At 47.2% G+C, this 25,261-nt stretch overlaps 1 protein-coding gene and 1 long non-coding RNA gene across 2 annotated transcripts in view; one reads left to right on the top strand and one right to left on the bottom strand.

Annotated features, from left to right (window-relative positions):
* LOC310752825 (phospholipid phosphatase 3-like) overlaps positions 1 to 18,808 on the top strand; it is a 40,293-nt gene extending 21,485 nt beyond the window's left edge. The window contains exons 2-6 of the mRNA XM_083593907.1: positions 1,121 to 1,278; positions 3,036 to 3,316; positions 7,961 to 8,018; positions 15,298 to 15,474; positions 17,896 to 18,808. Of these exons, the coding sequence (XP_083450033.1) occupies positions 1,121 to 1,278; positions 3,036 to 3,316; positions 7,961 to 8,018; positions 15,298 to 15,474; positions 17,896 to 17,997 (776 nt within the window). The 3' untranslated portion in view covers positions 17,998 to 18,808. The remainder of the gene's footprint in view (positions 1 to 1,120; positions 1,279 to 3,035; positions 3,317 to 7,960; positions 8,019 to 15,297; positions 15,475 to 17,895) is intronic.
* A 1,605-nt stretch (positions 18,809 to 20,413) lies between these two features.
* On the bottom strand, positions 20,414 to 25,008 carry LOC310753110. Its single transcript, XR_014543191.1, has 2 exons — positions 22,023 to 25,008; positions 20,414 to 21,856 (listed from the first exon to the last, which is right to left on the bottom strand). It is a non-coding gene; the product is annotated as an uncharacterized lncRNA (long non-coding RNA).
* Positions 25,009 to 25,261: the final 253 nt, after the last annotated feature.

Genomic DNA, 25,261 nt, shown 5'->3' with positions numbered 1-25,261 from the left:
CTGCCTCCCAGAAGTCTTCCTAGTTGCAAACCACTGGGGCTAAATCTGCTTTGTTGGAAGAGCACGAGACCCTTTATCTCAGGGTTGTGGGTTCAAAGAGATTCTTGCATTCTTGCATCAGAAGGTCGGTGGTTTGAATCCCCATGGTGGGGTGAGCTCCTGTTGCTCAGTCCCTGCTCCTGCCAACCTAGCAGTTCGAAAGCACGTCAAAGTGCAAGTAGATAAATAGGTACCACTCTGGCAGGAAGGTAAACGGCATTTCCGTGCGCTGCTCTGGTTCGCCAGAAGCAGCTTAGTCATGCTGGCCACATGACCCAGAAGCTGTGGACAAATGCCGGCCCCCTTGGCCAGTAAAGTGAGATGAGTGCCACAACCCCAGAGTCGTCCGCAACTGGACCTAACAGTCAGGGGTCCCTTTACCTTTACAGTAGGATAATAAAAATATTATTATAATTTATTATTTATACCCCACCCATCTGGGTGGCTCCCAACATCATCATCATCATCATCATCATGATGCAATAAAACATCAAACATTAAAAACTTCCCTAAACAGAGCTGCCTTCAGATGTCTTCTAAAAGTCAGATAGTTGTTTATTTCCTTGACATCTGAAGGGAGGGCACCAATACCAAGAAGGCCCTCAGAGCTGGACCTCAGTGTTTGAGCTGAATGATAGGGGTGGAGATTCTCCTTTAGGTATACAAGCCGTTTAAGGCTTTAAAGGTCAGCACCAACACTTTGAATTGTGCTCGCAAACGTACTGGGAGCCAATATAGGTCTTTCAAGACCGGTGTTATGTGGTCTCGGCAGCCGCTCCCAGTCACCAGTCTAGCTGCCGCATTCTGGATTAGTTGTGGTTTCCAGGTCACCTTCAAAGGTAGCCCCACGTAGAGAGCATTGCAGTAGTCCAAGCAGGAGATAACCGCTCTGGCGAGACAGATGGGATGCTGGGGACCAGCATTACATAGGTAGGTAGGTAGATCTGTAATCTACCAAACGTTGGGCTTTGCAGCCCCAGCTCAGCCCTTGGCCTCCAGCCTTGGCCACCACAGCTGTGGATCTCAGAACCCTTCCCTCTCCCTGACTTGCTCTTTCTCTTGCCCGCTTCCTTGGCTGCAGCTTCCATCCCGTTCTTCATCTGCGAGGTTGGCCTCGTTTCCCCTATGCGCCGCGGCTTCTTCTGCAACGACAGCAGCATCAGGTACCCGCTGCAGCCCGCTGAGACCGTCAGCGACTCTGTGCTCATCTCCGTGGGAATCCTCATTGCCTGTCTAGTGGTGAGTCTTTCAGGGGAATGAGGGAGGGAACCGTGCCCTTTTGTCCTTTAACATCCTGTGCCGTGCCTTGTTCCTGGCAGCAAAACACTACAAACCCGACCATAGTATTTTGCTGATTTGTCTTACTGCATGCATTTATTGCATGCCTTTCCATCCCAGGTTCCTCTGAAGAGCTCAGGGTATACAGGACCCTCTCCCCTCTCCCTACCAGACCCCCTTCTAGAACATCACAGCACCTGTATCCTGATGCCACACAATATTCCCTTACGGTTCCTTGCAGGAGCCCTTCTTCTGTTTTCCTCTAGCACATTTCCTCTGTTTCCTCTCCATCTCCATTTCATGCAGCATGCTGTCAGGGGCCATGCTGAGGAAGGCTGCACTTGAGGAGGAATGGATCCTGAATCTTCCCAGGAGCAGTGGGACAGTATAGATTTGGAACAGTGGTTGGCAGAGGGATAGTTCAGAAGGCAGAAGCTGGGAAGTACTGGATGGGGAACAGCTAGGAGAAGAAGCACTGGGAGAGAGAGAGTTAACAGACTCACTTTCTCTGGAAAGTGCCCATCCGCTCAGCCCAAGGTCAAGAAGAGCAGATAAGGGGGCTGCTCAGAAAGCACAGTGGTTGTGGGATCAGGTCACAAGGCATGGTAGTGATGTGGGTGACTAGGGAGGAAGTGGGTGGAACCCTTAATTGGGAGCACCTTCATTCCTAGGAAATGGATTCTTTGTTCTCTCGCTATAATCATTAAAAAGACGCGGGTGGCGCTGTGGGTTAAACCACAGAGCCTAGGACTTGCTAATCAGAAGGTTGGCGGTTCGAATCCCCACAACGGGGTGAGCTCCCGTTGCTTGGTCCCTGCTCCTGTCAAGCTAGCAGTTCAAAAGTACGAAGTGCAAGTAGATAAATAGGTACCGCTCCGGTGGGAAGGTAAACAGCGTTTCTGTGCACTGCTCTGGTTCGCCAGAAGCGGCTTAGTCATGCTGGCCACATGACCTGGAAGTTGTACACCGGCTCCCTTGGCCAATAAAGCAAGATGAGTGCTGCAACCCCAGAGTCGGCCACGACTGGACCTAATGTTCAGGGGTTCCTTTACCTATACCTTTATGATCATTAAAATTTTTAACTGGTAAGAGACTTCTTTCACTGTGTTCAGCTTATCTGCTGCCAAAGGGGGGGACAGGAAGCTGAGCCCCTGAAACCTGACACATGCAACCCTTTCTCCAGCGCTGTAGCCAAACTTCGTTCAAAGAGGAAAGTTTCTTTCCAGCCATATTCATTTTTGATTTGGCTAGTGTGGAAGCTGTTCTCTGTGGAAGCCCATGGAACCCATTTGCTAGGTTCAGTAAAAAATTTCCTTTCCTTTGGTTCTGATTGGCTAGCCCAAGGGCAGCTTCTTGATGGCTGGGACAGTGCGAATCGCTGCTTGCCATTAAGAAATGTGCCCCGCTGCCAGCGCTGGAATTGCTTGTAGCTGGGCTGCCTTCTCTGTTCAGAGCCAGTGTGGTGTAGTGGTTAAGAGCGGTAGACTCGTAATCTGGGGAACCGGGTTCGCGTCTCCGCTCCTCCACCTGCAGCTGCTGGGTGACCTTGGGCCAGTCACACTTCTTCGAAGTCTCTCAGCCCCACTCACCTCACAGAGTGTTTGTTGTGGGGGAGGAAGGGAAAGGAGAATGTTAGCTGCTTTGAGACTCCTTCGGGTAGTGATAAAGCGGGATATCAAATCCAAACTCTTCTTTTTCTTTCTTTCTTTCCAACGCAGATCACCCTGGGCGAAAGCTGCCGTGTGTACAGCCTGCCCCACAGCTCACGCTCCATAGTCTCCAACCGTTACGTGGCTGCCCTCTACAAGGAGATCGGGGCCTTCCTCTTTGGCTGCACCGTGGGCCAGTCACTAACCAACATGGCCAAGGTTGCTGTGGGCCGCCTCCGTCCACACTTCCTGGCTGCCTGCAGGCCTGACTTTGCTCACATCAACTGCTCTGCTGGATACCTGGAGGACTACATCTGCACTGGTGGCCCCTCAGAGGAGAAAGAAGCTAGGTGTGTATGGTGACGTCTCCTCTCTCTCAAAGAGAGATGTCCTTCTGATGATGATCGTAGGGTCTGGGTCAGTTCAGCTGGGAAGAGGCAATAAATAAAAAGGTAAAAAAACCCTGGACAGTTAAGTCCAGTCAAAGGTGACTACGGTGTTGTGGTGCTCATCTGGCTTTCAGGCCGAGGGAGGCGGTGTTTGTCCACAGACAGCTTTCCGGGTCATGTGGCCAGCAGGACTAAACTGCTTCTGGCACAACGGGACACCGAGACGGAAACCAGAGTGCACGGAAAAACCGTTTACCTTCCCGCTGCAGCGGTACCAATTTATCTACTTGCACTGGCATGCTTTCGATCTGCTAGGTTGGCAGGAGCTGGCACAGAACAACGGGAGCTCACCCCATCACGGGGATTCAAACTGCCGACCTTCTGATTGACAAGCCCCAGAGGCTCAGTGGTTTAGACCACTGCGCCTCCTCAGCCATTTAAAGCTTTTAGGTCAAAGCCAGCACTTTGAATCAGAGGCAGATTTAGGGGAGTGCAACCAGTTCACCCACACTGGGTGCCACAGGGCCCCCCACAACAATGACTTAGAACAGAAGGCAAAATGTGGGGGTGCCAGATTTTGGTGCCACAAAAATTTGCAAGCCGAAAGCCTGCTATTTCTTTGAATTGGGCACAGAAACTAATTTGCAGCCGGGGCAGTTGGGCCATTATTGGTGTAATATGCTCAAATTGTCTTATCCGGGCTGCTGAATTCTGCACCAGCTGAAATTTCTGAACCAACTTCATGGGCAGCCCCATGTATAACACATAGCAGTAATCTAAGTAAGGGGTTACCAGATTCTGAAAGGCAAAGGAGATGGGAGGAGCAAGGTTGGGACTTTCAAGGAGATGAGAAGAAGCTAGCATAAGTCTATAACATACATTCCAGGGACTGGGATATGCTCATCATGACCTCTCTGCTACAGCTGAGACCGCTAGTTCTATTTATTTATTTCAAATATTTCTGTGCCATCTTTCAGGGCAGGGCTCTCCAAAGGCGGCTCCTATAGAAAAAACAAAAGATAAAATATATATTCTGTTAATAAACTTAAATCAGCAGTCTGAAATATTATATAGCACAGTAGCTATGTAATGAAGCCAGTTTAAAATGAAGCGAAATCAGCAGTGGCTTCAACAATTATTATTGTTTTTTTAATGGCCCAGCATCTTAGTTAAAAGCAGATTAAAATAAGTAGATTTTCAAGGCCCACTGAAAAGCCAGTGATGATTGAGTCAAGTGTGTATCCCATGAGAAAGAGTTCAACAGAAATGGGGCAACCACTGAAAAGGCCCTGTCTCTACTGCCTCCCAATCTAATTCATATGGTGGGCCCTTGAGCAGGGCCTCCAAAGCTGATCCAGGCAGATTCATACAGGTGCCAGCTGCCTTTCAAACTACCTGGTCCCAAACAGTTGAGGATTTTAATGTCAATTCCATCCCAGGGGAAGTTACTGAGGAACCCAATGGAATTTAACACGTCATCCTTTGCAGGTTTCAGTTAAGGGGAGGGAGGGAGTTAAAGTCATGAGATATAGCGCACAGGGACACTTGGTGCCAGAATATCTGGCTACCATCTCAAGATCTGGGAAGGGGAAAGATTCTGTTGCATTAGACAGGATAATCTGGAGAATGAGAAATAGGAAACCTGGCAGCTACGTGCAGAAACTATCACCTCTGAGTGCCAGGTGCGGGAGACAAATGTGAGAGAAGGGCTGTCACTTTCATGCCCTATTTGTTATCTACTCGGAGATATCTAAGTCGGTGTTTGGAAACCGAGTTTGGAAGCTGAACAAGTTGGGCCTTGACTTTGACCCACCTGTGCTGCTCTCATGCTCTCCTGGGACCAGAGTCAGCCTGGCAGTGCATGTGATCCAAGCAGTCACGGGGGCAGCAAGATTTGGGGGTGCGTCAGAAGTGCTGTGAAGTAGCAGGTGAACTCTGGCAGGTATGCCCCATGCAGTCATTTTGAACCAAAGGGGTAGGGAAATCTCGGATCACACAATTTGCTCCCTGTCATTTCCACTGGCACTGATCTCTGCAACTCTCATCCTGTAGGCAGGTATATAGCCAACATTTATAGCCTTTTCCTCCAAGGATTTGTCTAATCCCCTTTCAAAGTTGTCCAGGTTGGCGGCCATCATTGCCATTTGTGGTAACAAAATCATATACAGTCGTGCAGTCGTACCTCAGGTTGCGAACGTGATCCGTGCGGGAGGCACGCTCGCAACCCGCAGAGTTCGCAGCCCTAAGCGCTGTACCTGTGCGCGTGTGTGACACGATTCGGCGCTTCTGCACGTGACATCATTTTGTGTTTCTGCGCATGCGCGAGCGCCAAAACCCGGAAGTAACCCGTTTGGGTACTTCCGGGTTCGGCACAGTCTGCAACCCGAAAACGCGTAACCCGCAGCGTTTGTAACCCAAGGTATGACTGTACCTTGGTTTTAGAACAGATTAGTTCCCAAACATTTTGGCTCCCGAACGCCGCAAGCCCAGAAGTGACTGTTCTGGTTTGCGAACTATTTTTTGGATGCCGAGCGTCTGATGGGGCTTCCACAGCTTCTGGTTGGCTGCAGGAGCTTCCTACAGCCAATCAGAAGCTGTGCTTTGGTTTCCAAACGTTTTGGAAGTTGAACAGACTTCCGGAACAGATTCCATTCGACTTCCATTACAGCTGTACTTTTAACACTGTGGAAAGAAACATTTGCATTGATTCCTGAATCTCCCACTGTTCAACTTCATTGGATGACGTGGGTTCTAATATTCAGTGTGTTGTCAATAAAATATAACTAGACAGTGGCTCCTTCCTAATGTAGGTTTACTTCTAGGGACAGGTGGGCTCAGGCCAGCCCATCCTGTAGTATATTTTACATTTCTTCTGTGAACTGGCCTGCTTTGGATAGAGCTGAGGCAACAGACGCACCCCAATCTCCAAAATGGCAAGGCCTGGTGTTTATGTTTATTATCTTAGTTCTGGAGGGACTCAAGTGAGATGGATGCATCATGGCTGAAGAGGCAACAGGTATAATTGGGATAGAGAGAGCTTATCCAGTCCAGAGTAGACTTGATGGGAGCAGGCCTTTGTGTTGAAGCCTGGGCTGCCTTGAATGCTTGGAAGGTGAGATGAGGGTTTTGATTTTAAAAGCTAAAGGGACACAGGCAGTTGGGAGTGTAAAGCCCTCCCTCGCCTGCAATTCACCTCCTTCCCAGCCCCTTTTCTCCCTGCCAAGGCTCCAATAGGGATTTTATGTAGGTTTGTTATCAGCTGCCTGAGGTCATTCGCCCTCAAAGGAACAGAGAGATGTCGGGAAGAGAAGCTGGGTCAAAGTTTGGCATCCCTTAAAAAAACAATGTGCACATTGTAACATAGAATCTTGTCGCTAGTCACCGTTGATCTAAAACCCAAAGACCTAGGTGTCTAGCTTTCACACCTTAACCAAAGACTATTTAATTATAATTTTTTGTTACAAGTATAGTGGTACCTTGGTTCTCAAACTTAATCTGTTCTGGAAGTCTGTTCCAAAACCAAGGTGCACTTTCCCATAAAAAGTAATGCAAAATGAATTAATCTGTTGGGGCCGTTCCAGACTTTTAAAAACAACCCCTAAAACAGCAATTTAACATGAATTTCACTATCTAACAAGACCATTGATCCATAAAATGAAAGCATTAAACAACGTACTGCAGTCACACAATCAATCAGTCAATCAGGAGCTGAACTGGGTTCCACACAGTCACACACACACAAAAAGAACCACAAAAACACAAAATAAATAGCAAAAACAGACAGACCTCAGCGTAACACTCTAAACGGAAGTGTGGCTCTCAAAACGAAGCACATTTGGCATCTGAAAAAAGTTCGCAAACCGGAACACTTACTTCTGGGTTTGCAGTGTTTGGGTACCAAGGTGTTTGAGAACCAAGAAACCACTGTATATCCCACCAGGAGAGCACCTGGCCCAAACTCATACAGTGAGCATCATGGCTGAGTACAGATTTGGGAGGGGGGAGGGGCTCTCCTGCCCTTGTCCAACATTTTAACCACTTCATTGAACCTGGGTTGCCAAACAGTTAATATCCGGGATATCTTGGTCTTGTTAAAATGAATGGGTTAGATTGCATTTACCTCAGTGGGACTTACCCAAGCTGTTGCCCAACAGTGTGGTGTAGTGGTTAAGAGTGGTGGACTCGTAATCTGGGGAACCGGGTTCGCTTCTCCGCTCCTCCACCTGCAGCTGCTGGGTGACCTTGGGCCAGTCACACTTCTCTGAAGTCTCTCAGCCCCACTCACCTCACAGAGTGTTTGTTGTGGGGGAGGAAGGGAAAGGAGATGGTTAGCCGCTTTGAGACTCCTTCGGGTAGTGATAAAGCGGGATATCAAATCCAAACTCTTCTTCTTCTTCTCAGTTGAACCCTACTGCTAGGAAGTAGGAATCGAACAGAGGGAAGTTGCTTTGCATAGGTGGTATGAGAAGTGTCTGAAGGAACAGTGTTGTAAATAGGTTACAGGGACTGCATTGTCATGATCTGTGAGCAGAAATCCTCTGCCTTAATAATCTAGCAGACTGCATTCTCTGTTCTTTCTAACAAAGCAACCATTTTCTCTTGCAGGAAGTCCTTCTACTCTGGCCATGCCTCCTTTGCCATGTATACCATGATGTACCTGGTGGTAAGTCCCTATGCGCAGTTTTACATGGGGAAGGTCTTCGGGTGGTTGTGTTGCGGGCCACCTTGCGAGCCACAGAGTAAAAGGGGGCCTGATTCACCGTGCAAGCAGCTGTGTCACTGTCCACAGGAAACACAGCTGTTCAGAGCAGCAGCTTCATGCCATCGGTCTGAGCTGCTTCCTGCATAATTCCAGCAAATATTTACACGGTGTGGTGAAAATAGGTTATGCATATGAGGAGCTGCTTCATGTGGATAGTTTGTCGTGTGGAGCAGCCTCCGCCAAGTTTTGTTTGGCTGCTCGCAGGTGAGCGAATGAGACCTTAGAGCTCAACCTAGCAACCCATTCTGGGTACAGTGGTACCTTGGTTCACAAACTTAATCCATTCCGGGAGTCTGTTCAACTCCTGAAACCATTCAAAAACCAAGGCGCAGTTTCCGATTGGCTGCAGAAGCTTCCTGCACTCAATTGGAAGCCGCGTCGGACGTTCGGCTTCTGAAAAACGTTCGCACACCAGAACACTTACTTCCGGGTTTGTGGCGTTCAGGAGCCGATTTGTTCAACAACTAAGCCATTTGAGAACCAAGGTACCGCTGTACCAGAAAATTCCACAGGCTGGTGGGGAAATAATTTGAAAATAGACTCTTGGAGAAGTCTTCTTTCTCCAAAGCATCTTTATGAAGGCCCTTTTTTGTATTCCCTTAGCTATGAATTTACATGTTATTTATATTTGTTTATTAAAATCGTTTATATACAGTCATACCTCGGGTTACAGGTGCTTCGGGTTGCGCACCGCGCCGAACCTGGAAGTACCGGAATGGGTTATTTCCGGGTTTTGGCGCATGCGCAAAAGCACTAAATCACATCCCGCACGTGCGCAGAAACGGCGCTGAGGGTTGCGGACGCTGTGGGTTACGAACGTGCTTCCCACATGGATCACGTTCGCAACCCGAGCGTCCACTGTACTGCCTTTAAGTAAGAAGCTACCAATGTGGTGCACATCAATATAAAAAGAAATAAATTTAACTTTGCTCCTGGACTTTGGTTGCCTAGAAATCTTGCAGGGGCTTTCCACTCCTTCCCAGAGGGGGAGCAGAAGGAGGGTGCTCTTCAAGTATACCCAATTATCCTTGGTTTATGGGGCACCTCCCAACCCCAAACTTAAATTGGTTTAAGAGTTATTCCCTCCACCCAGACAACATCAGGAATTATAGTTTGGAGGGGGATCTCGAACACAAAACTTTGCATCCTCACCAAAGCTACAACCCCTAAGGTGCTGCAGGGAGCCCATTCCAGCAAAAACTGATATAAAACTCTGATTAAGTTTGCAGGGTAAATATAGTTGGGATGAGAAAAATCAATGGAGGGAAGAGTCTGGCGCCAAGCCAGGAAAGGCTTCTAAGAATCTCTGGAGCTTTTCCACTGAGGAAGGAAAAGGTGTCTGGCTGGGGCAGTTAATTTCCACGGCTCACCAAACAATCTAAAATTGAATGTTAAAGAAGTAGAAGCATTAAGACAGAAATAGGGAAAACTGTGGACCTCCTCACGGATTTGGGTTCCCACCATCCCCTGCCAGCCTGACCAGTGCTTTAGGGATGATGGGAGTTGTTTTCCCACAACATCTGGAGGGTCACAGGTCCGTCCCCCCCCCAAGTTGAACAGGAGAAGTGTTGCTTTTAACAGCCATGTTTTCTTACATTACAGCTGTGTTTTGTTCCTAAATATTGCCGGGGGGGGGTCTGCTGCTACTGAAATTATAATGAAATGGTCTTCATATTGCTTAGATGACATGAGAGAGCTTGTAACTAGATAAAGAGGTTGGAAGTGAAAATAGAAACATTTTATACTAACACGTTCCACTTGTTGACCAGGGACTGCCCCTACCCCCCAAATCTGGTACCTGGCTGGTCCTGGTGAGTCACTGCCCCTTTAGAGGGTATTTTGGAGATACCTCTTCAATTACGTATTAGTGGCTAATGTCAGGTTTGTTCAGGTTTTAGACCTGTCCCTTGGGTTTCTAAAACCTGCTTTTACCTGCCCAAACCTTCAGATCTTGCTCTGGGTGACTCCATCAAGCGAAGTGAGGTGGGTTTTTTGTAGCGGCTCCATAGAGAAGGGAAAAGCAAGAGACTTTCAAGGCATCTTCTCTATGGTCTTTTCAGCACCTTTTTATCCACTTAGGCGTTTGAACTGTTTTCAGCCTGTGAAATAGTATTTATTTATTTATTTATTTATTTATACATACATACATACATACATACATACCCATCTGACTGGGTTTCAGTGGTACCTTGTTTTGTGACCAGGATCCATTCAGGAGCCCCAGCCGCCAGCCGAAAAGGACACAGGGCAAAGTGCTACATCTGCGCACCTGCGCGGAACGGTTTGTGCTTCTGCGCATGCGCGAGCAGCAAACCCGGAAGTAACCTGTTCCGGTACTTCCAGGTTTGCTGCAAACGTTCGCTGGAATGGACGCTAGATGAAGTGGACGTTCGCAGAGGTATTACTGTAATAATTAAAAAGCGATAAAACATCAAACATTTAAAACTTCCCTAAACAGGGCTGCCTTCAGATGTCTTCTAAAAGTCTGGTAGTTGTTTTTCTCTTTGACATATGGTGGGAGGGCGCTTTGACAGGGTGGGTGCCACTACTGAAAAGGCCCTCTGCCTGGTTCCCTGTAATTGGCTTCTCACAGTGAGGGAACCGCCAGAAGGCCCTCGGCACTGGACCTCAGTGTCCAGGCAGAACAATGGTGGTGGAGGCGCTCCTTCAGGTATACTGGGCCGAGGCCGTTTAGAGCTTTAAAAGTCAGCACCAACACTTTGAATTGTGCTCAGTAATGTACTGGGAGCCATGGAAAGGGTATGTGCAGTCTTTGGTTGTTCTTTGCATATAAATAAACTGATTGATACCAGAGTCGTTTCTAGTGCTTGAATAAGTAAATCCATGTGCATGTTAACACCAAAGCACTGTGCTAAGATATACCATACCATTTCATGTGCCTGGTTCATTCTGAGCTGTTGAAAACCTAATTGCCTTAAAATGATGTTAGTCTGGCATATCCTTAATTAAAAAACCAAGCACCCTCTTTGCTTTTGAATTGGTACAGGGCTGTCTACCAGAGAGTAAATTAGTACAGCAATGGGAGAGAGCCTCCAGGGATGTCTATGGTTTCGTTCGCACCGGGCAGGGGGAGGGCTCATGCAGTGGTGTTTGAGAGTAGATCTTGTCTAAATTATCTTACACATACACAATTGGATCCCTCTTTTCTTCTGTGAAATGTTGGAGGATATGCACATTTATACTAGGCTCTGGGAAGAAAGTGGAATGTGCATGATTTAGATGGAAGTGGATGGGAACCAGGAATTTTGGCTCCAGGTGAAGTTATTGGAGTCAGCAGACATACCTTTCTCTATGGCCATTTCCTGTTATGAAATGCGGAAGACGTAGATTATTATCTCCTCCTTGAGGGCTTGGGCTTAAAGGCTTAGCAGATGTGGATTTGCAGGCTCCTGTGAGCTTGTCAGTTGCAGAGCAAAGGAGGGCACAATGCAGCCTCAGTGACTTGTGAGAAACTGCCAATAGGGCTTCAGAAAGACCATGCAAGACCAAAATGGGACTCCAGAGTCTTTGGGGCTTTGGTTTATGCCTCCTATTCCCAGTTTGGCTATTTTTATTTTGTTTGTTTATTATTATTTTTGTTGTTGTGGCTTCTGAGAATCTGTCATGCTTTACTCTCCTATATTTAGAAGAGGGATTTGCCTGGCAACCTAACAGGGACTCTTCCCCTGTGAGAGATCAGTCTGGAAACAGGGAGTGGCTGAGAGGAGGAAGCGAGATGGAGATGAAGACACAGGACCTGTCTGGCTGTCTGGTTTCCCTGAAACAGATGTGGGCAGCCTGCGGCTCCTGGGCCACGCGTGGTCTTTGGCCTAATTTAATCTAGCCCGTGGCCTGTTTTCATGTAGGTGTTGTTAGAGGGGAAGAGGAGCAAGGAAGAAGTGGTCCTGCACAACTTTGATTCTGACCATGCTCCTCACCAGCATGCAGCTAGGACAAGATTACCTCCAAGGGAATGGGGTCCTCAACAGAAAAAATAAAATTGCTTCCCTATGACAGGCTGCAAAAACTTACCATACTTTTTGGTGTATAAAAGGTAAAGGGACCCCTGACCATTAGGTCCAGTTGTGACCGACTCTGGGGTTGCGACGCTCATCTCGCTTTATTGGTCGAGGGAGCTGGCGTACAGCTTCCAGGTCATGTGGCCAGCATGACTAAGCCGCTTCTGGCGAACGCCATTTACCTTCCTGCCGGAGTGGTACCTATTTATCTACTTGCACTTTGATGTGCTTTCGAACTGCTAGGTTGGCAGGAGCTGGGACCGAGCAACGGGAGCTCACCCCGTCACGGGGATTCAAACTGCAGACCTTCTGATCACCTGCGTCCCTTTTCGGTGTATAAGACTAGGTTTTTCCCTTAAAAATCATGCTAAAAAGTAGGAGTCGTCTTATACATGGGTAGTGCATAGGGTGGACGTTAGAATGGTTGCTGCCGCGTCTGTCAGTGGCTATTGTGCGTGTTACTGGTTGCTGCGTCAACGGGTGGTGTTGATTGGCCGATGCTACAGTAATTGGGCAGGCGATTGGCAGCTTCTGCCAGTGAGGGGACAGATGGGAGGCAGATTTAGCAATGCGTGTAGGTGAGCGATTTTTGGCATTCCCCCCTAAAAAAAGGTCAACAACTTTTTGTCATCTCCCATTTTCTGAAATTTCAGTGCCCAAAAATAGGGGGCATCTTATAGACGAAAAAGTATGGTATTCTATTTCTATACTGCTCTTCATCTGACAATCACAGGGTGGTTTACAATACAAGAACCCCAAAATATATATAACAACAAAAGAAAAACCAATCTTGTTGGACTGTAACTCACACCAACCCCAGCCTTAATAGCTAGTTATCAGAGATTAAGGGAACTGTAGTTCAGCAAAATCTGAAGAGCTATAGGTATCCCTCCCCTGTCCGATGAATTATCTCCAGCCACCCATGTTTGTGAAACAGATCCTGGGGGGAAAGCAGAGGGTCTCCAGGAGAGCTTTCTCTGAGCAGCTTAACTAGGAAGCTCATAGCAAAGGCAAGACTTGGAGTGGGGCCTCCTGGTTCACTGCTCAGTGTCTCTTAACTATTCTAGTACAGTGGAACCTCGGTTTTCGAATGTAATCCGTTCCGGAAGACCATTTGTCTTCCGAAACGTTAGAAAACCGAGGTTCAGTGGGCGGTTGGCAAAATCCATTTAAAAAATGGAAAAACACGCAGTGGAAGCCATTTGACTTCCGACGCGTTTGAAAATGGAAACAATTACAGTGGTACCTCAGGTTACAGACGCTTCAGTTTACAGACACTTTAGTTTACAGACTCTGCTAACCCAGAAATAGTACTTTGGGTTAAGAACTTTGCTTCAGGATGAGGCTCCATTAGCTAAAGTGGTACCTCAGGTTAAGAACAGTTTCAGGTTAAGGAATGAATTAAATTCTTAACCCGAGGTACCACTGTACTTTCAGGTTTTCAGTGTTAATGTTCTGAATTGTTCAGCTTCTGAGACGCTTGAAAATCAAGGTTCCATTGTATACCGGAATATATGCACATCTACACATGTGTGCACACAAAGTTGAGTAGGAGATCAGTTTTGCAAGGTGAGAGTCAAAGGAACACACCAAGAAAACAGATTCACCGTACATCTGAAACAACGAAGCAGGCAGTTGTCTCTCTTGCCCTTCCCTTCTGACAGCTCAGGACAGCATATGCGTGGGCTGTCTCTATTTATCTGTGCTGCAGCCCTAGGAGCTAGGTTTGGCAGAGAGATACTGACCAGCCCAAGGTCATCCAGTGAGATTCATGGCTGAGTGGGGATCTGAACTGGGGCCTCCCCAGTCCAAATCTACACTCTCCCTACGTTGCAGCGCTCCCTCCGTGCCTTTTGCTCTCTTTACCTAGGGAAGCTTAAGCCACCATAAGCTTGTTATCCTTCAAGGGGCCACCAAATTCTTTGCTGGCTTTGCTGCAGCAGACTTAGTGGGGCTGCTGCTCTGTAATTTACCCATACATTGTAGGTTGAATATCTCCACCTTCCCTTTCTAAACCCCCTAATTTCCCATTCCCCTTCTGTGTTTGGGAGTCTGATCCTTCTCTTTGCATGCTTCTGTTGTTTTCCTTTAAAAAAAAATGCTTTTCAGGTTTATACATTTCACTTAATTCACAATCATTTTAACATTTCAGAACTTGACTTCCTTCCCCCTCTTTCTGCGGTTCCTTAAATTTCTTTTTAATATCTTCTGCATATCCTAATTAAATAAATTTGCTCAGTTATTAATCTACTTTAAATATATACTCTTATAAAATTGTAGGTTGTTACAATAATTCTGCCAATGTTCTTTTCTGTTTATAATTTATCTGTAAATATTCAATAAACCACTTCCATTCTTTTATAAAAAGTTTGTTATCTTGATTTCTTATTCTTCCGGTAAGATCCACCATTTCTGCATATTCCATAAGTTTTTGTATCCATTCTTCTTTTGCTGGGACTTCTGCTTCTTTCCATTTTGGGGCGAGTAACATTCTTGCCACTGTAGGAGCATACATGAATAAGTTTCTATACAGTTTAGGTAGTTCTGTCCCTCTAATTCCCAAAAGAAAAGCTGCTGGGGTTTTTTACAAATGTTATTTTGAACATCCTTTTCAATTCATTATATATCATTTCCCAGTAAGCTTTAACCTTACTACAAGACCACCACATATGATAAAAAGAACCTTCTTTCTCTTTACATTTCCAACACTTATTTGATTTAAATTTATACATTTTTGCCAATTTACTTGGTGCTAGATAGGGCCTGTTGTTTCCAATGGGCTGGGGTCCTTGTAGGTCCCTGGCTGATGTCTCAAGGTTCAAGATGTGTCTAAACCATGGGTAGGCAAACTAGGACCCGGGGGCCAGATCCGGCCCAGTTGCCTTCTAAATCCGGCCTGCGGACGGTCCGGGAATCAGCGTGTTTTTACATAAGTAGAATGTGTCCTTTAAAATGCATCTCTGGGTTATTTGTGGGGCATAGGAATTCGTTTGTGTGGGTTTTTTTCAAAATATAGTCCAGCCCCCCCCCCCCGGTTCTGAGGGGCAGTGGACCGGCCCCCTGCTGAAAAAGTTTGCTGACCCCTGTTCTAAACAGATTGGCAAAACTTCCCTCAGAAGTTCTCTGTGCTAACAGCCTTTTTCTGCCTCTTCTTCCCCCAGTTTTACTTGCAGGCCCGCTTCACGTGGCGGGGAGCTCGACTGCTGCGTCCATTGGTCCAGTTTGTGCTGCTGATGCTTGCATTGTACACAGGACTGACCCGCATCTCTGACTACCGGCACCATCCGTCAGATGTGGTTGTGGGGCTGCTGCAGGGAGCACTTGTGGCTTGCTGGGTGGTGAGTTCTGATTCTGCCCTTAGCTGACCCTTTCTCTTGTCTTTTGGGGGGAGGAGAGTGTCGCTCCCTGTTGAGGAGAGAGAGAGAGAGAGAAAGAGAGAGAGAGAGAGATCTGGATGCAGAATCCCAACCTTTTGACTGCTCTGCAAATCTTACTTAGCAGCTCCTCCTCTTCCAAGCGCATCAGAGGGGAGAAAACAGTTTCAAGCAAGCGAGCTGAGGTTCTTTGGGAGTGCAATTCTGCAACCGAAGTTCCGTTCTGTGTGACTGTACGAAGGCAAAGCATTCCTAACCAAGCCTGCTTCTAGTTCTCGCTGTGGGGATCGGTGTTTCTCGCAAACTGTATTTGTTTATGCATTAAGAACACTTACGTTGCATTTCTGTTAGGAAATGTTAAGAAAAAGCCGCCTGTTTACAGGAGTGGAAAGGGCAACCACATACCTCCAGGAACCCCACAATAAAAGCCTGAAGGCAACAAGGCCTCTCCACGATTTGTCCACCAGAAACTCATATTCAGGGATAGACTGCCTCTGAACATGGAGGGTTGATTCAGCTATGATGGCAGATAGCCAGCAACAGACAAGCCCAAGAGGGATTTGTTTATTCCCTTTTTAAAGCTGGACAAGCCAGGAGCCATGTCCACATCTTGTGGCAGCAAATTGAGTCAGATATGGCTTGTGCAAAAATGTTTATGCAGGACCCAGGAATGAAGCTTCCTTGCTGCTAACCTGCTAGCTTCTTTGAGTGACCCTGAATGAGTTCTAGTATTGAGAAGAAAGAAGCTCTAATCCATCATTTCATAAATTTCAATATGCTGTCACCTTCTGTCTTATTCTTTCTAAACTATAGTGCCCCAAACACATTAGCCTTTTTCTTGTAAGGAAAATGCCCTTAATCTCTGATTGTTCTGGCTTTCCTTTGCTTCCCCCTTTTTCTATAAAGTTGCAAGAAGCTCTGTGGTTGCAATGCTTGGCAGGTTGTGTTGCGTGTTATACTAAGCGATGCGGAAAAATCCACTTGGATGAAGGGAGCAGGGGTTTGGTGTGAGCCGCCAGGAAATAACTAAGGGTGGACACACCCTTGCTAGCATTGTGTGCAGGCGGCCGGGAGGAAATCCTTCAATTTCCTACCCTGGCTATTGGGATCCCAGCTCCACCCATCAGCCTCCAGTCAAGGAAGTATGTTGAACCCTGGAGTTGAGATTCCTAGGAGCTGGGAATAGAATCAAGGAATCTTAGCTTAGTAATCTTATCCCTCGCTGTGAAGGAGGAATGGGTTCTTAATGTTGATAGTGAGCAGCGAAGAATTATGCACACAGTACATGTACATTAGTGTGATGGGATTGATGACATAAACCCTTGAAATGTTTTTTGTGCCCAAACTGATGTCAAGGGAGGGTAGGAGCAATGTTTAATTTTGAAAAGGAAAAGTAGAGAGCCATGGAAGGACGCCCAGTTCCTTAACGCCATGTGTGTCGTGGACAGGCCTGTAAAACAGTTCATTATTATGATCGCTTCATTGAAGACTCCTAGCCAGGTCTTCCATGAGCTCGGCAGTGAGGATATCCTTTGAAAAACAACCAGGTTCTGTAGTGAAGTGGTCTGTGACCAGTGCCAGCTTTATGTATAAGCTAAACAAGCTATAGCTTAGGGCTCCACTCTCTTGGGGGCCCCAAAAGTATTTAAAGGGGGGGAAACCTGGATGTTCATTTCCAAAATATAAGATAAAAAACAAATAAAATAAAACTACATACAGCAACAGTGTTTTGTGTTGTGTTGGCTCCTACAATGTAAGTAATGGGTCCTGCCTGCAACTTACAATATCACTCATTTCAATAATAATAATAATAATAATAATTTGTACCCTGCCCATCTGTCTGGGGTTCTCCAGCCACTCTGGGCGGCTTCCAACAAAGATTAAAAATGCACTAAAATGTCACACATTAAAAACTTCCCTGAACAGGGCTGCCTTCAGATGTCTTCTAAATTTAGGGTGCCTGCATGGACAGGTTGCATGGCAACATGTGCAAATGGCTTTAGATACCTAGTTGGTCCATAAATGACCATATAGCACATATTCAACACAAAAAACAGAGACAATTTGTTGTTGACAAAGGACATCTGGACATATAAAGGGCCCCATTACCTTCAGTAGCTGAGGGCCTCATAAAACCTAAATCCGGCCCTGGCCACAATTTCCAACAGCCCCAGCTAGCATGGCCTTTGGTCAAGTGGGATGGAAGTAAAAATTATCTCAAGCTCACCAGGTTGGGGGAGGCTGCCTTCATGAGATTCTGTGTTCAGTCAGGACTGCCAAAGTTGTGTGCTGTGCCTGCTCCTTCTGCAGCTAGCTGCCTCTTGAGAGGGTATTGGGTGGGCCTGGCTATCTCTGACGCCCTCTTTCTCTTCTCTCCATTTTCAGGCCTTCCATGTATCCAGCATGTTTCACTGCAAGCACCAGCCTCGCCACCTGCCGCCAGTCGCCTTGGACACTCCCAGCTCAGACTGCCACACCGATTGCTAGGGCATGTTCGCTGGGGGTCAGAGACGCACTCTTGTCTGGCTGACTACAGGAGCCTTGAACTGTTGCGCCAGTTGCTTGGCACTCACTGCCCACATCGGCACCAGTCGGGGCAGCCACTGCCTTGCCACCTGCTAGGGGCCACTAGGGAGCTTTTGCTCACTGCCATGCCAACATCCACTGCTGCACCAGCTGCTGGAAGCACCAAGAAGAGGGAAAGGCTGTTAGGGCACCTCTGTGCCAGAGATCCCTCTGTCTTCCCAATGATGGACAGGGCACTCTTGTTTTCCTTTGGGTTTGTACACATGAGACCACTCCTTTATGAGCTTTCCCTCTATCAAAGAATCCAGTGGTCACATCAACGCTGCCACTTTGGGTTTCCTTTTAGATGATATTCTCAAGAGAAGGAAATCCCCCATCATCTTATTTTTTTCGACGCAGGAAGTTCTGCCCTTCCTCCTCACTAGTACTGGGATGATCTCACCCTTGAAACATTATGCACTCGGGCTGCGTTGCTAGGAGAAAGGCTGGTGGCTCCTTGAGAATCCAGTCTCTGCTGCGCTAGTGATGTCTCTCAGCTGCTTGAAAGGCCAAGCGATGTGTCTTGCAGAAGCATATTCATGAAGGAATGAACCACAGGCTTGGGAGGTGGAGTTGGGAGGAAAGTGCCTGGAAAATCGTGGAGGACCTGCAAGTTCATACCAGGGCACCCTGGTGCTGCCAGATACCTCCCACCCTCCACCCCACCCAACACTTCCGCTCCCCATAATGTGAAACGTGTTGTGTTTTTTTGTAATAAATGGTACTGACAATCGTCTAGATCCTGTGATTCCGCTGGTGCAGGATTTGGTACCTGATACAGAATGAGTTCCTGAGATACTTACCTTTCACTCAAAACAAAAAGTGCTCATCTAGTCCTCATGGTTGTGAAGATTCAAACCCTTTCCCTCCAGATGTTCATTCCTATCCAGTCACACCTTTCTTTGAAATCACACTAATAATGCAGTTGTTTTGAGGATAAATGCTATAGGCAGGATTACAGTATAAAACCGGATTGGGTCCTAAGGAGCGATGATGAAATAAGTTTGTGTTTCTCAACCAGCGAGGCATCCCCTCCTGAGGGGCTATGATGGGGGGGGTGAGTGTTTTCAAAAATATATATGCTACAATGTGAGTAAAAAACTAAAAGTTGTGAAATTTCAAATGAAAGAATTACAGGAGTCAGGTTTGAAGGGTTCTGTGGGGGTTTTATGTTAGCTGAAAGCGGGGGACATGGGTTAAAAAGGGCTGAGAAATGAGGAGGAAACAGAGCAGTATCTGTGCATGATCTTCCTTGCTGCTAAGGCAAGGAATGCAACCTTACACATAGAATCATATAATGGGGAATCACTGTAATGCTAAAAAAAAAAGTTTGCAGCTACCTCTTATAAGCTGTGATGTTGAACCCAGTTTTAGAGGCTTGGTTCCACTGAAATCAGCAGCCTGAAACTTGTATAACCAGACACAGGATTGTAGCAATCTTTTAAGTGCTGGATGCAGTTCAAGCTCAACTGGTTTGCTTCTGTTCACATGCATTGTTGGAAAAAGTGGAATGGGTCGCTGGGTTGCTGTTGCCTCTGATGTGTTCTGGGGGATCCCCAGGACTCTTCAGCAATTTGTCTGGGGTTCCTTAGTGAGAAGGAAAATGGCAGATCAGTTTCCCTCGAATACCGTTTGTCCACCATTACCAGTGTTTGCCTGGTTGTACTGAAGCGCCATTTGTGTGTGTCCACTGCCTCAGACTTTTGGACTTTGCTTGAGGCAAACTTCTCTCAAAGGCTGACTTGTCGCTGGCCTAGTTCAGTGGTTCCTAATTAGCTAAATACTGCGGCCCGCCTGTTTTTCAAAAGCCAAGCCATGGACCCCCTACTTTTGATCATTTTGTGGGAGTTTTCCTTATGTGAATGGTGCCACAGATCCCACTGGTGGGACCCCTGGGGTCCGCAGCCCACCAATTGGGAACCACCGATTCAGTGAATTGAACAGAATAGAAGGCAAAAGGCCGAGGGAGCCAAATTTTGAGCCCGCCTAGGATACTGTTGAAATCTGAAAGATCAAAATCCACCTCTGAAGGAGCTCAAGGTGGTCTACATGGTTCTCCATCCATCCCTCATTAAATTTTCCAAAACAATCCTGCGGTGTAGGCTAGGCCGAGAGGCGGCAGCTGACCCAGGCACCTAGTGAGTTTCTTGTCCGATTGGGGATTCGAGCCCTTATATCTGAAATAGCTACATCACTGGTGTACACCATTGTCAAAGTCACATGGTGCAGGGTGTTTGGGGGTGGGAAGCATAGCTGTCAACTTTTCCCTTTTCTCACGAGGAATCCTATCTGGAATAAGGGAATTTCCCTTTTTAAAAAAGGGAAATGCTGACAGCTATGGCGGGAAGTCCTCAAATCATGACTTTCAGAAACCTGGCCTAGTAGAGCTGTGTTTCTGGAACCCTGACCCCTCAATGACTATAGAAGAGAGAAGCAGGAGACACTGTTGTGGACCTGGGATGTGAGTCCTTTGTCTGGCCTTGGTCTTCTGTAAACTTAGTGCACTTATTAATCCAGCCCAGAGCAGAGGAAAGATCTTTTGGGAGCCAAGTGAAGCAGCTGTTCTGGATGGCTGTGGTGGTGAATGTGCTCCAAAGGGTTGAGGTCTCTCAAAGCCAAATGCAGCTCATGGGTTGGTGGGAGTAGATGGGCCTCTTTTCTGCTGCTCATTTGGGACTGACAAATTCATCGTAAGTCATGGGTAGGGAATGTTCCTGGTCCAAGGGCCAAATTCCATCTTGAGGAGGCTCCTGAGGGTAAAATGCCAGTGGAGGGCAGGAGCCAGAGACAAAACTGGGTAGAGTAAGGGATGCAAGTAGGCTCATTTAATAGTAATAATAATAATAAAAATTTTATACCCCACCCTCCCCAGCCAAGACCAGGCTCAGGGCAGCTAACTCCAGGTATAAAAACAATTGATTAAAATACAACTTAAAAACAAGATTAAAATACAATATTAAAATACAGCCTCATTTCAGTAGAAACTCAAATCAAAAACTTTTTGGGGATAAAAACGTCAAATCTTCACCAAGGCCAACTATCCAGACTGGTCCTACGTGGGCCAGAAAAAAGCCAGGGGAGTCCCCAAATAGGAGTTCCATCACAGAAGGAAAAAGGAAAGAGCGGGAGGGGATCAAGTTGATTCCAAGCCAAAGGCCAGGTGGAACAACTCTGTCTTACAGGCCCTGCGGAAAGAAATCAGATCCCGCAGGGCCCTGGTCTCATGAGACAGAGCGTTCCACCAGGCTGGAGCCAGTGTTGAGAAGGCCCTGACTCTGGTTGAGGCTAATCTGACTTCCATAGAGCCCGGGATCTCTAGGGTGTTGCTATTTATGGACCTTAAGGTCCTCTGCAGGGCATACTGGAAGAGGCGGTCCTGTAGGTATGAGACACACAGACACACAGGATGGATGTTCTCCATCCAGGCATCCTTAGAGTTCAAAATGTGTTCAGTTGGCTGGACCAGGAGAGGTCTTGAGACCTGCCATGTGGTTGTTCCTGATCTTGGGTAGCATTAAGGACTGTCTTTTGCTGAGTTTGAGCTTTCAAGGGCAGCCAGCCTCAGAGGAGTAGCTAAAAGAAACCGTTTGGTAAAGATGAGTACAAGCTCAGAACCAAACAGAGGGCAGCCCATGTAGCTTTCTGGGGGAGAGGAGAGTGATATACAAAACTGCCATCATGGCAGGAGAGCTGGCATTGAGACAGCAGCTTGCTCAGAGGCTTAGTAAAGCTGGCCGGTCTGAAAGAGCAGCAGTGCTGTCATTTCTCAGCAGTCCTGTACCTATTTATCTACTTGCACTTTGACGTGCTTTCGATCTGCTAGGTTGGCAGGAGCTGGGACCGAGCAACGGGAGCTCACCCCGTCACAGGGATTCAAACTGCCGACCTTCTGATCGGCAAGTCCTAGGCTCTGTGGTTTAACCCACAGTGCCACCCGCATCCCCTACTGCAAAAAATGTTCAGCCCTAAAGGTGAGGAGGGAATTTAAAAATACCAGAGACACTGGGCAACCGTAACTATCAGGATTGTTCCACAAACAGGGGAAATGAGCTTGTTTTCTTTTTCTCAGAGCAGGAGCATTCTGGCTCCGTGTGACAAGAACTCACCTTTGGCATTCCTGACACTGAGCTTCATGTTCATTCTCGACTCATCCCTCATCCAAAGGAGGGGGTGGGGAGCCTGTTTGTGAAGTAGCATTCAGAGAGATGCCAGGCTGCAATCTGAAGTGCTGCCACCCTGGAGCAGGTCTATCACCTAGCAAAGGGGTGGGGAAGCTTTGGCCCGCCATCCAAATGTCGCTGAACCCCCATCAGCCCCAGCATGCATGGCCAATGCCAGGGATTATGGCAGCTGTAGTTCAGCATCTGGGCAGCCAAAACTGCCAACCCCCCGGACTTAGCACGCTTGGCCGTGAGGTCAGGCATTTTGCTAGCTACTTAAACATGTAAAGCAGCTGTGGTAAACAACTGTATATGTGTCCACCAGAAGGAAGGAGTGTGTGTTCTGGCCCTTTGCAACTTGGCTGTTTATTAGCAAGGGTTCTCCTCCCAGTGAGCCAGTGTGGTGTAGTGGTTCAGAGCTGTGGACTCGTAATCTGGTGAACTGGGTTTGCGTCTCCGCTCCTCCACATGCAGCTGCTGGGTGACCTTGGGCTGGTCACACTTTCTGAAGTCTTTCAGCCTCACTCAGCTCACAGAGTATTTGTTGTTGGGGAGGAAGGGAAAGGAGAATGTTAGCCGCTTTGAGATTCCTTAGGGTAGTGATAAAGCGGGATATCAAATCCAAACTCTTTTTCTTCTTCTCCCCCCTTCTGTACCTCAGGCACTTTCCTGGCCAGCTACGGCTCCAGATTGCCAGATCAGCGCACAGCAGCCCCAGAGGAGGCTGCATTTCCAAGCAGGGCACAGCCACCTGTGCTTTCATCAGGAGACAATCTGATATCAACTTTCAGCAACACAGAGTGAGGTTTCCCAGCCCTCCTCTCCCACTCGATTGGCTGCACCATCCCCCAGTCTGTTCTTCACAACAGCCTTTCCCAGGAGAGCTGCTGAATCCATTCAAGGCCATTCTCAATGGCTCCTTTATGCAGTGTCTGGGGTGTGCTGGAGGCATGTGACTTCCAGGGCCAAGGCTGGGGGTGGGAATAGTCCCAAGCTGGCACCACCGAGTCCTTCCTGGCATCCTGCACAGCCTCTGTTCGAGGCAGGGACAAACAACACATAACATTTTCTTGCTGGTCATTTGCACAGGTCTCTTTATGTGCAACAGGGACGCGGGTGGCGCTGTGGGTTAAACCACAGAGCCTAGGACTTGCTGATCAGAAGGTCAGCGATTCGAATCCCCATGACGGGGTGAGCTCCCGTTGCTCGGTCCCTGCTCCTGGCAACCTAGCAGTTCGAAAGCACGTCCAAGTGCAAGTAGATAAATAGGTATCAATCTGGCGGGAAGGTAAATGGTGTTTCTGTGCGCTGCTCTGGTTCGCCAGAAGCAATTTAGTCATGCTGGCCACATGACCCGGAAGCTGTACGCCGGCTCCCTCGGCCAATAAAGCAAGATGAGGGCCGCAACCCCAGAGTCTGTCACGACTGGACCTAATGGTCAGGGGTCCCTTTACCCTTTTACTTCATGTGCAAAGCGCAAGGGGGGTGGCATGCTGAAGGGCAGCAGAATCTGGAGGCAGAGCAATGGAGGCTCTTTGAAAAGGGGCTTGCTGCTTGCAGCGTAAGGGCACGTCTCACTTTCACCTCTAGTCAACAGCTTCTGAGGGTGGGGTTTTTGTATGGTTTCAGCAACCTGCAAAACTTGCTTGACCAGTGGCAGGCGGGGGGGAGGGGGGAGAGACATGTGTGTGCATCTATGTGTATAATATGGGGTGTAATGCTTATCTCAGACATTTTGAAACTCTGATTTAAATCAGTTGCCTTTCTTTAGCCAGAATAGGAAGCAGGCAACACCCACTTGTAAGCTCTCCTGCACCAGCCCATCATGTGCAGGCCTCATCCCTTTTGATAAGGCTTGTGCCCTCTGTAAAAGGGGGGGGGGAGGGAATGGAATGTGGATTTTCCACCTCGGGCACCAAAATATCTTGGGTTGGCCTTGGCAATGTGACTTTTAATGGTTATCTGAGTCTCACAGCATTCCTGCCAGGTCAATGTAATTCCCTTTTTTACAGCGGGAGAATTGGAGCTGAAATAGACACTACAGAGCTGGAGCTGGAGCTCTGGGAGGCTGTCCAGTGAAGTGGGTTGACGGTAAATTCTGGACACGCAGCAGGAAGTACACAATTGCGTAAAGCACTTAACGGCCCCAAAGCAAAGTCCAGCACCCGCTCACATAGTTGGCCGGTGTCCAGCAGCACACAGAGCAGAAGCAGCTTGCCAGGGGATTCTACAAAGTCACAAACAGGACTTGCGTATAGAATTACAAGTCTGGAATTCACCGGAAAATCCTGCAGTCCCTAAGACTCGCTGTCGTAAATCACTGGATCCCTCACTCTGCTTAAAACCAAAAGACATGCAACCCAGGTTAATGGTTTATTGAATATTTACAGATAAATTGCAAGCAGGTGAAAAACATTGGTAGGATTATTGTAGTAACCTGCAGTTTCATAAGAGTTTATATTTAATGTAGATAATCAAATGAGCAAATTAAATGAATTTGGATATGCAGAAGATATTTAAAAAATTAAGGAACCACAGAAAGAGGGGGGAGGAAGTCAAACTTTGAAAAGTTTAAATGATTGTAAAATTAATGAAATGTATAAATTTGAAAAGTATAAATAAAAACTTTTTTAAAAAAATACATGCGGTCCTGGCTGCAAGCTCCCCTTGAGGAACTTTCAGACAGGAGCTTATTGTGAGATTAGTGCTCCTTGTACATGCAATTTTTTTCACAGCATCTACACAACGTCATTGACATCAAAATGCCACTCCATATTCCCTCCCCCCATTTAATCCCCTCTCTGGACAAAATGCAATACAGTGGTACCTTGGTATGCCTATGTCTTGGTTTGCATATGTTTTGGATTACAAACACGTCAAACCTGGAAGTGCATGTCCCGGTTTGCAACCTTTTTTTGGATTACAACCAATTTTTAAAAAAATTATGAACAAAAGGTTTTTGGAGGCCCCATTGGGGAAAGCACGCCTTGGGTTACAAACTGTTTTGGTTTACAAACGGCCCCCCG

The sequence above is a fragment of the Podarcis filfolensis genome (assembly GCF_964270895.1).
Source record: "Podarcis filfolensis genome assembly, chromosome: 17".
Classification (NCBI taxonomy): Eukaryota; Metazoa; Chordata; class Lepidosauria; order Squamata; family Lacertidae; genus Podarcis; species Podarcis filfolensis.
The sequence above is the reverse complement of the archived record's forward strand: the minus strand, read 5'-3'. Positions and strand labels throughout refer to the sequence as shown.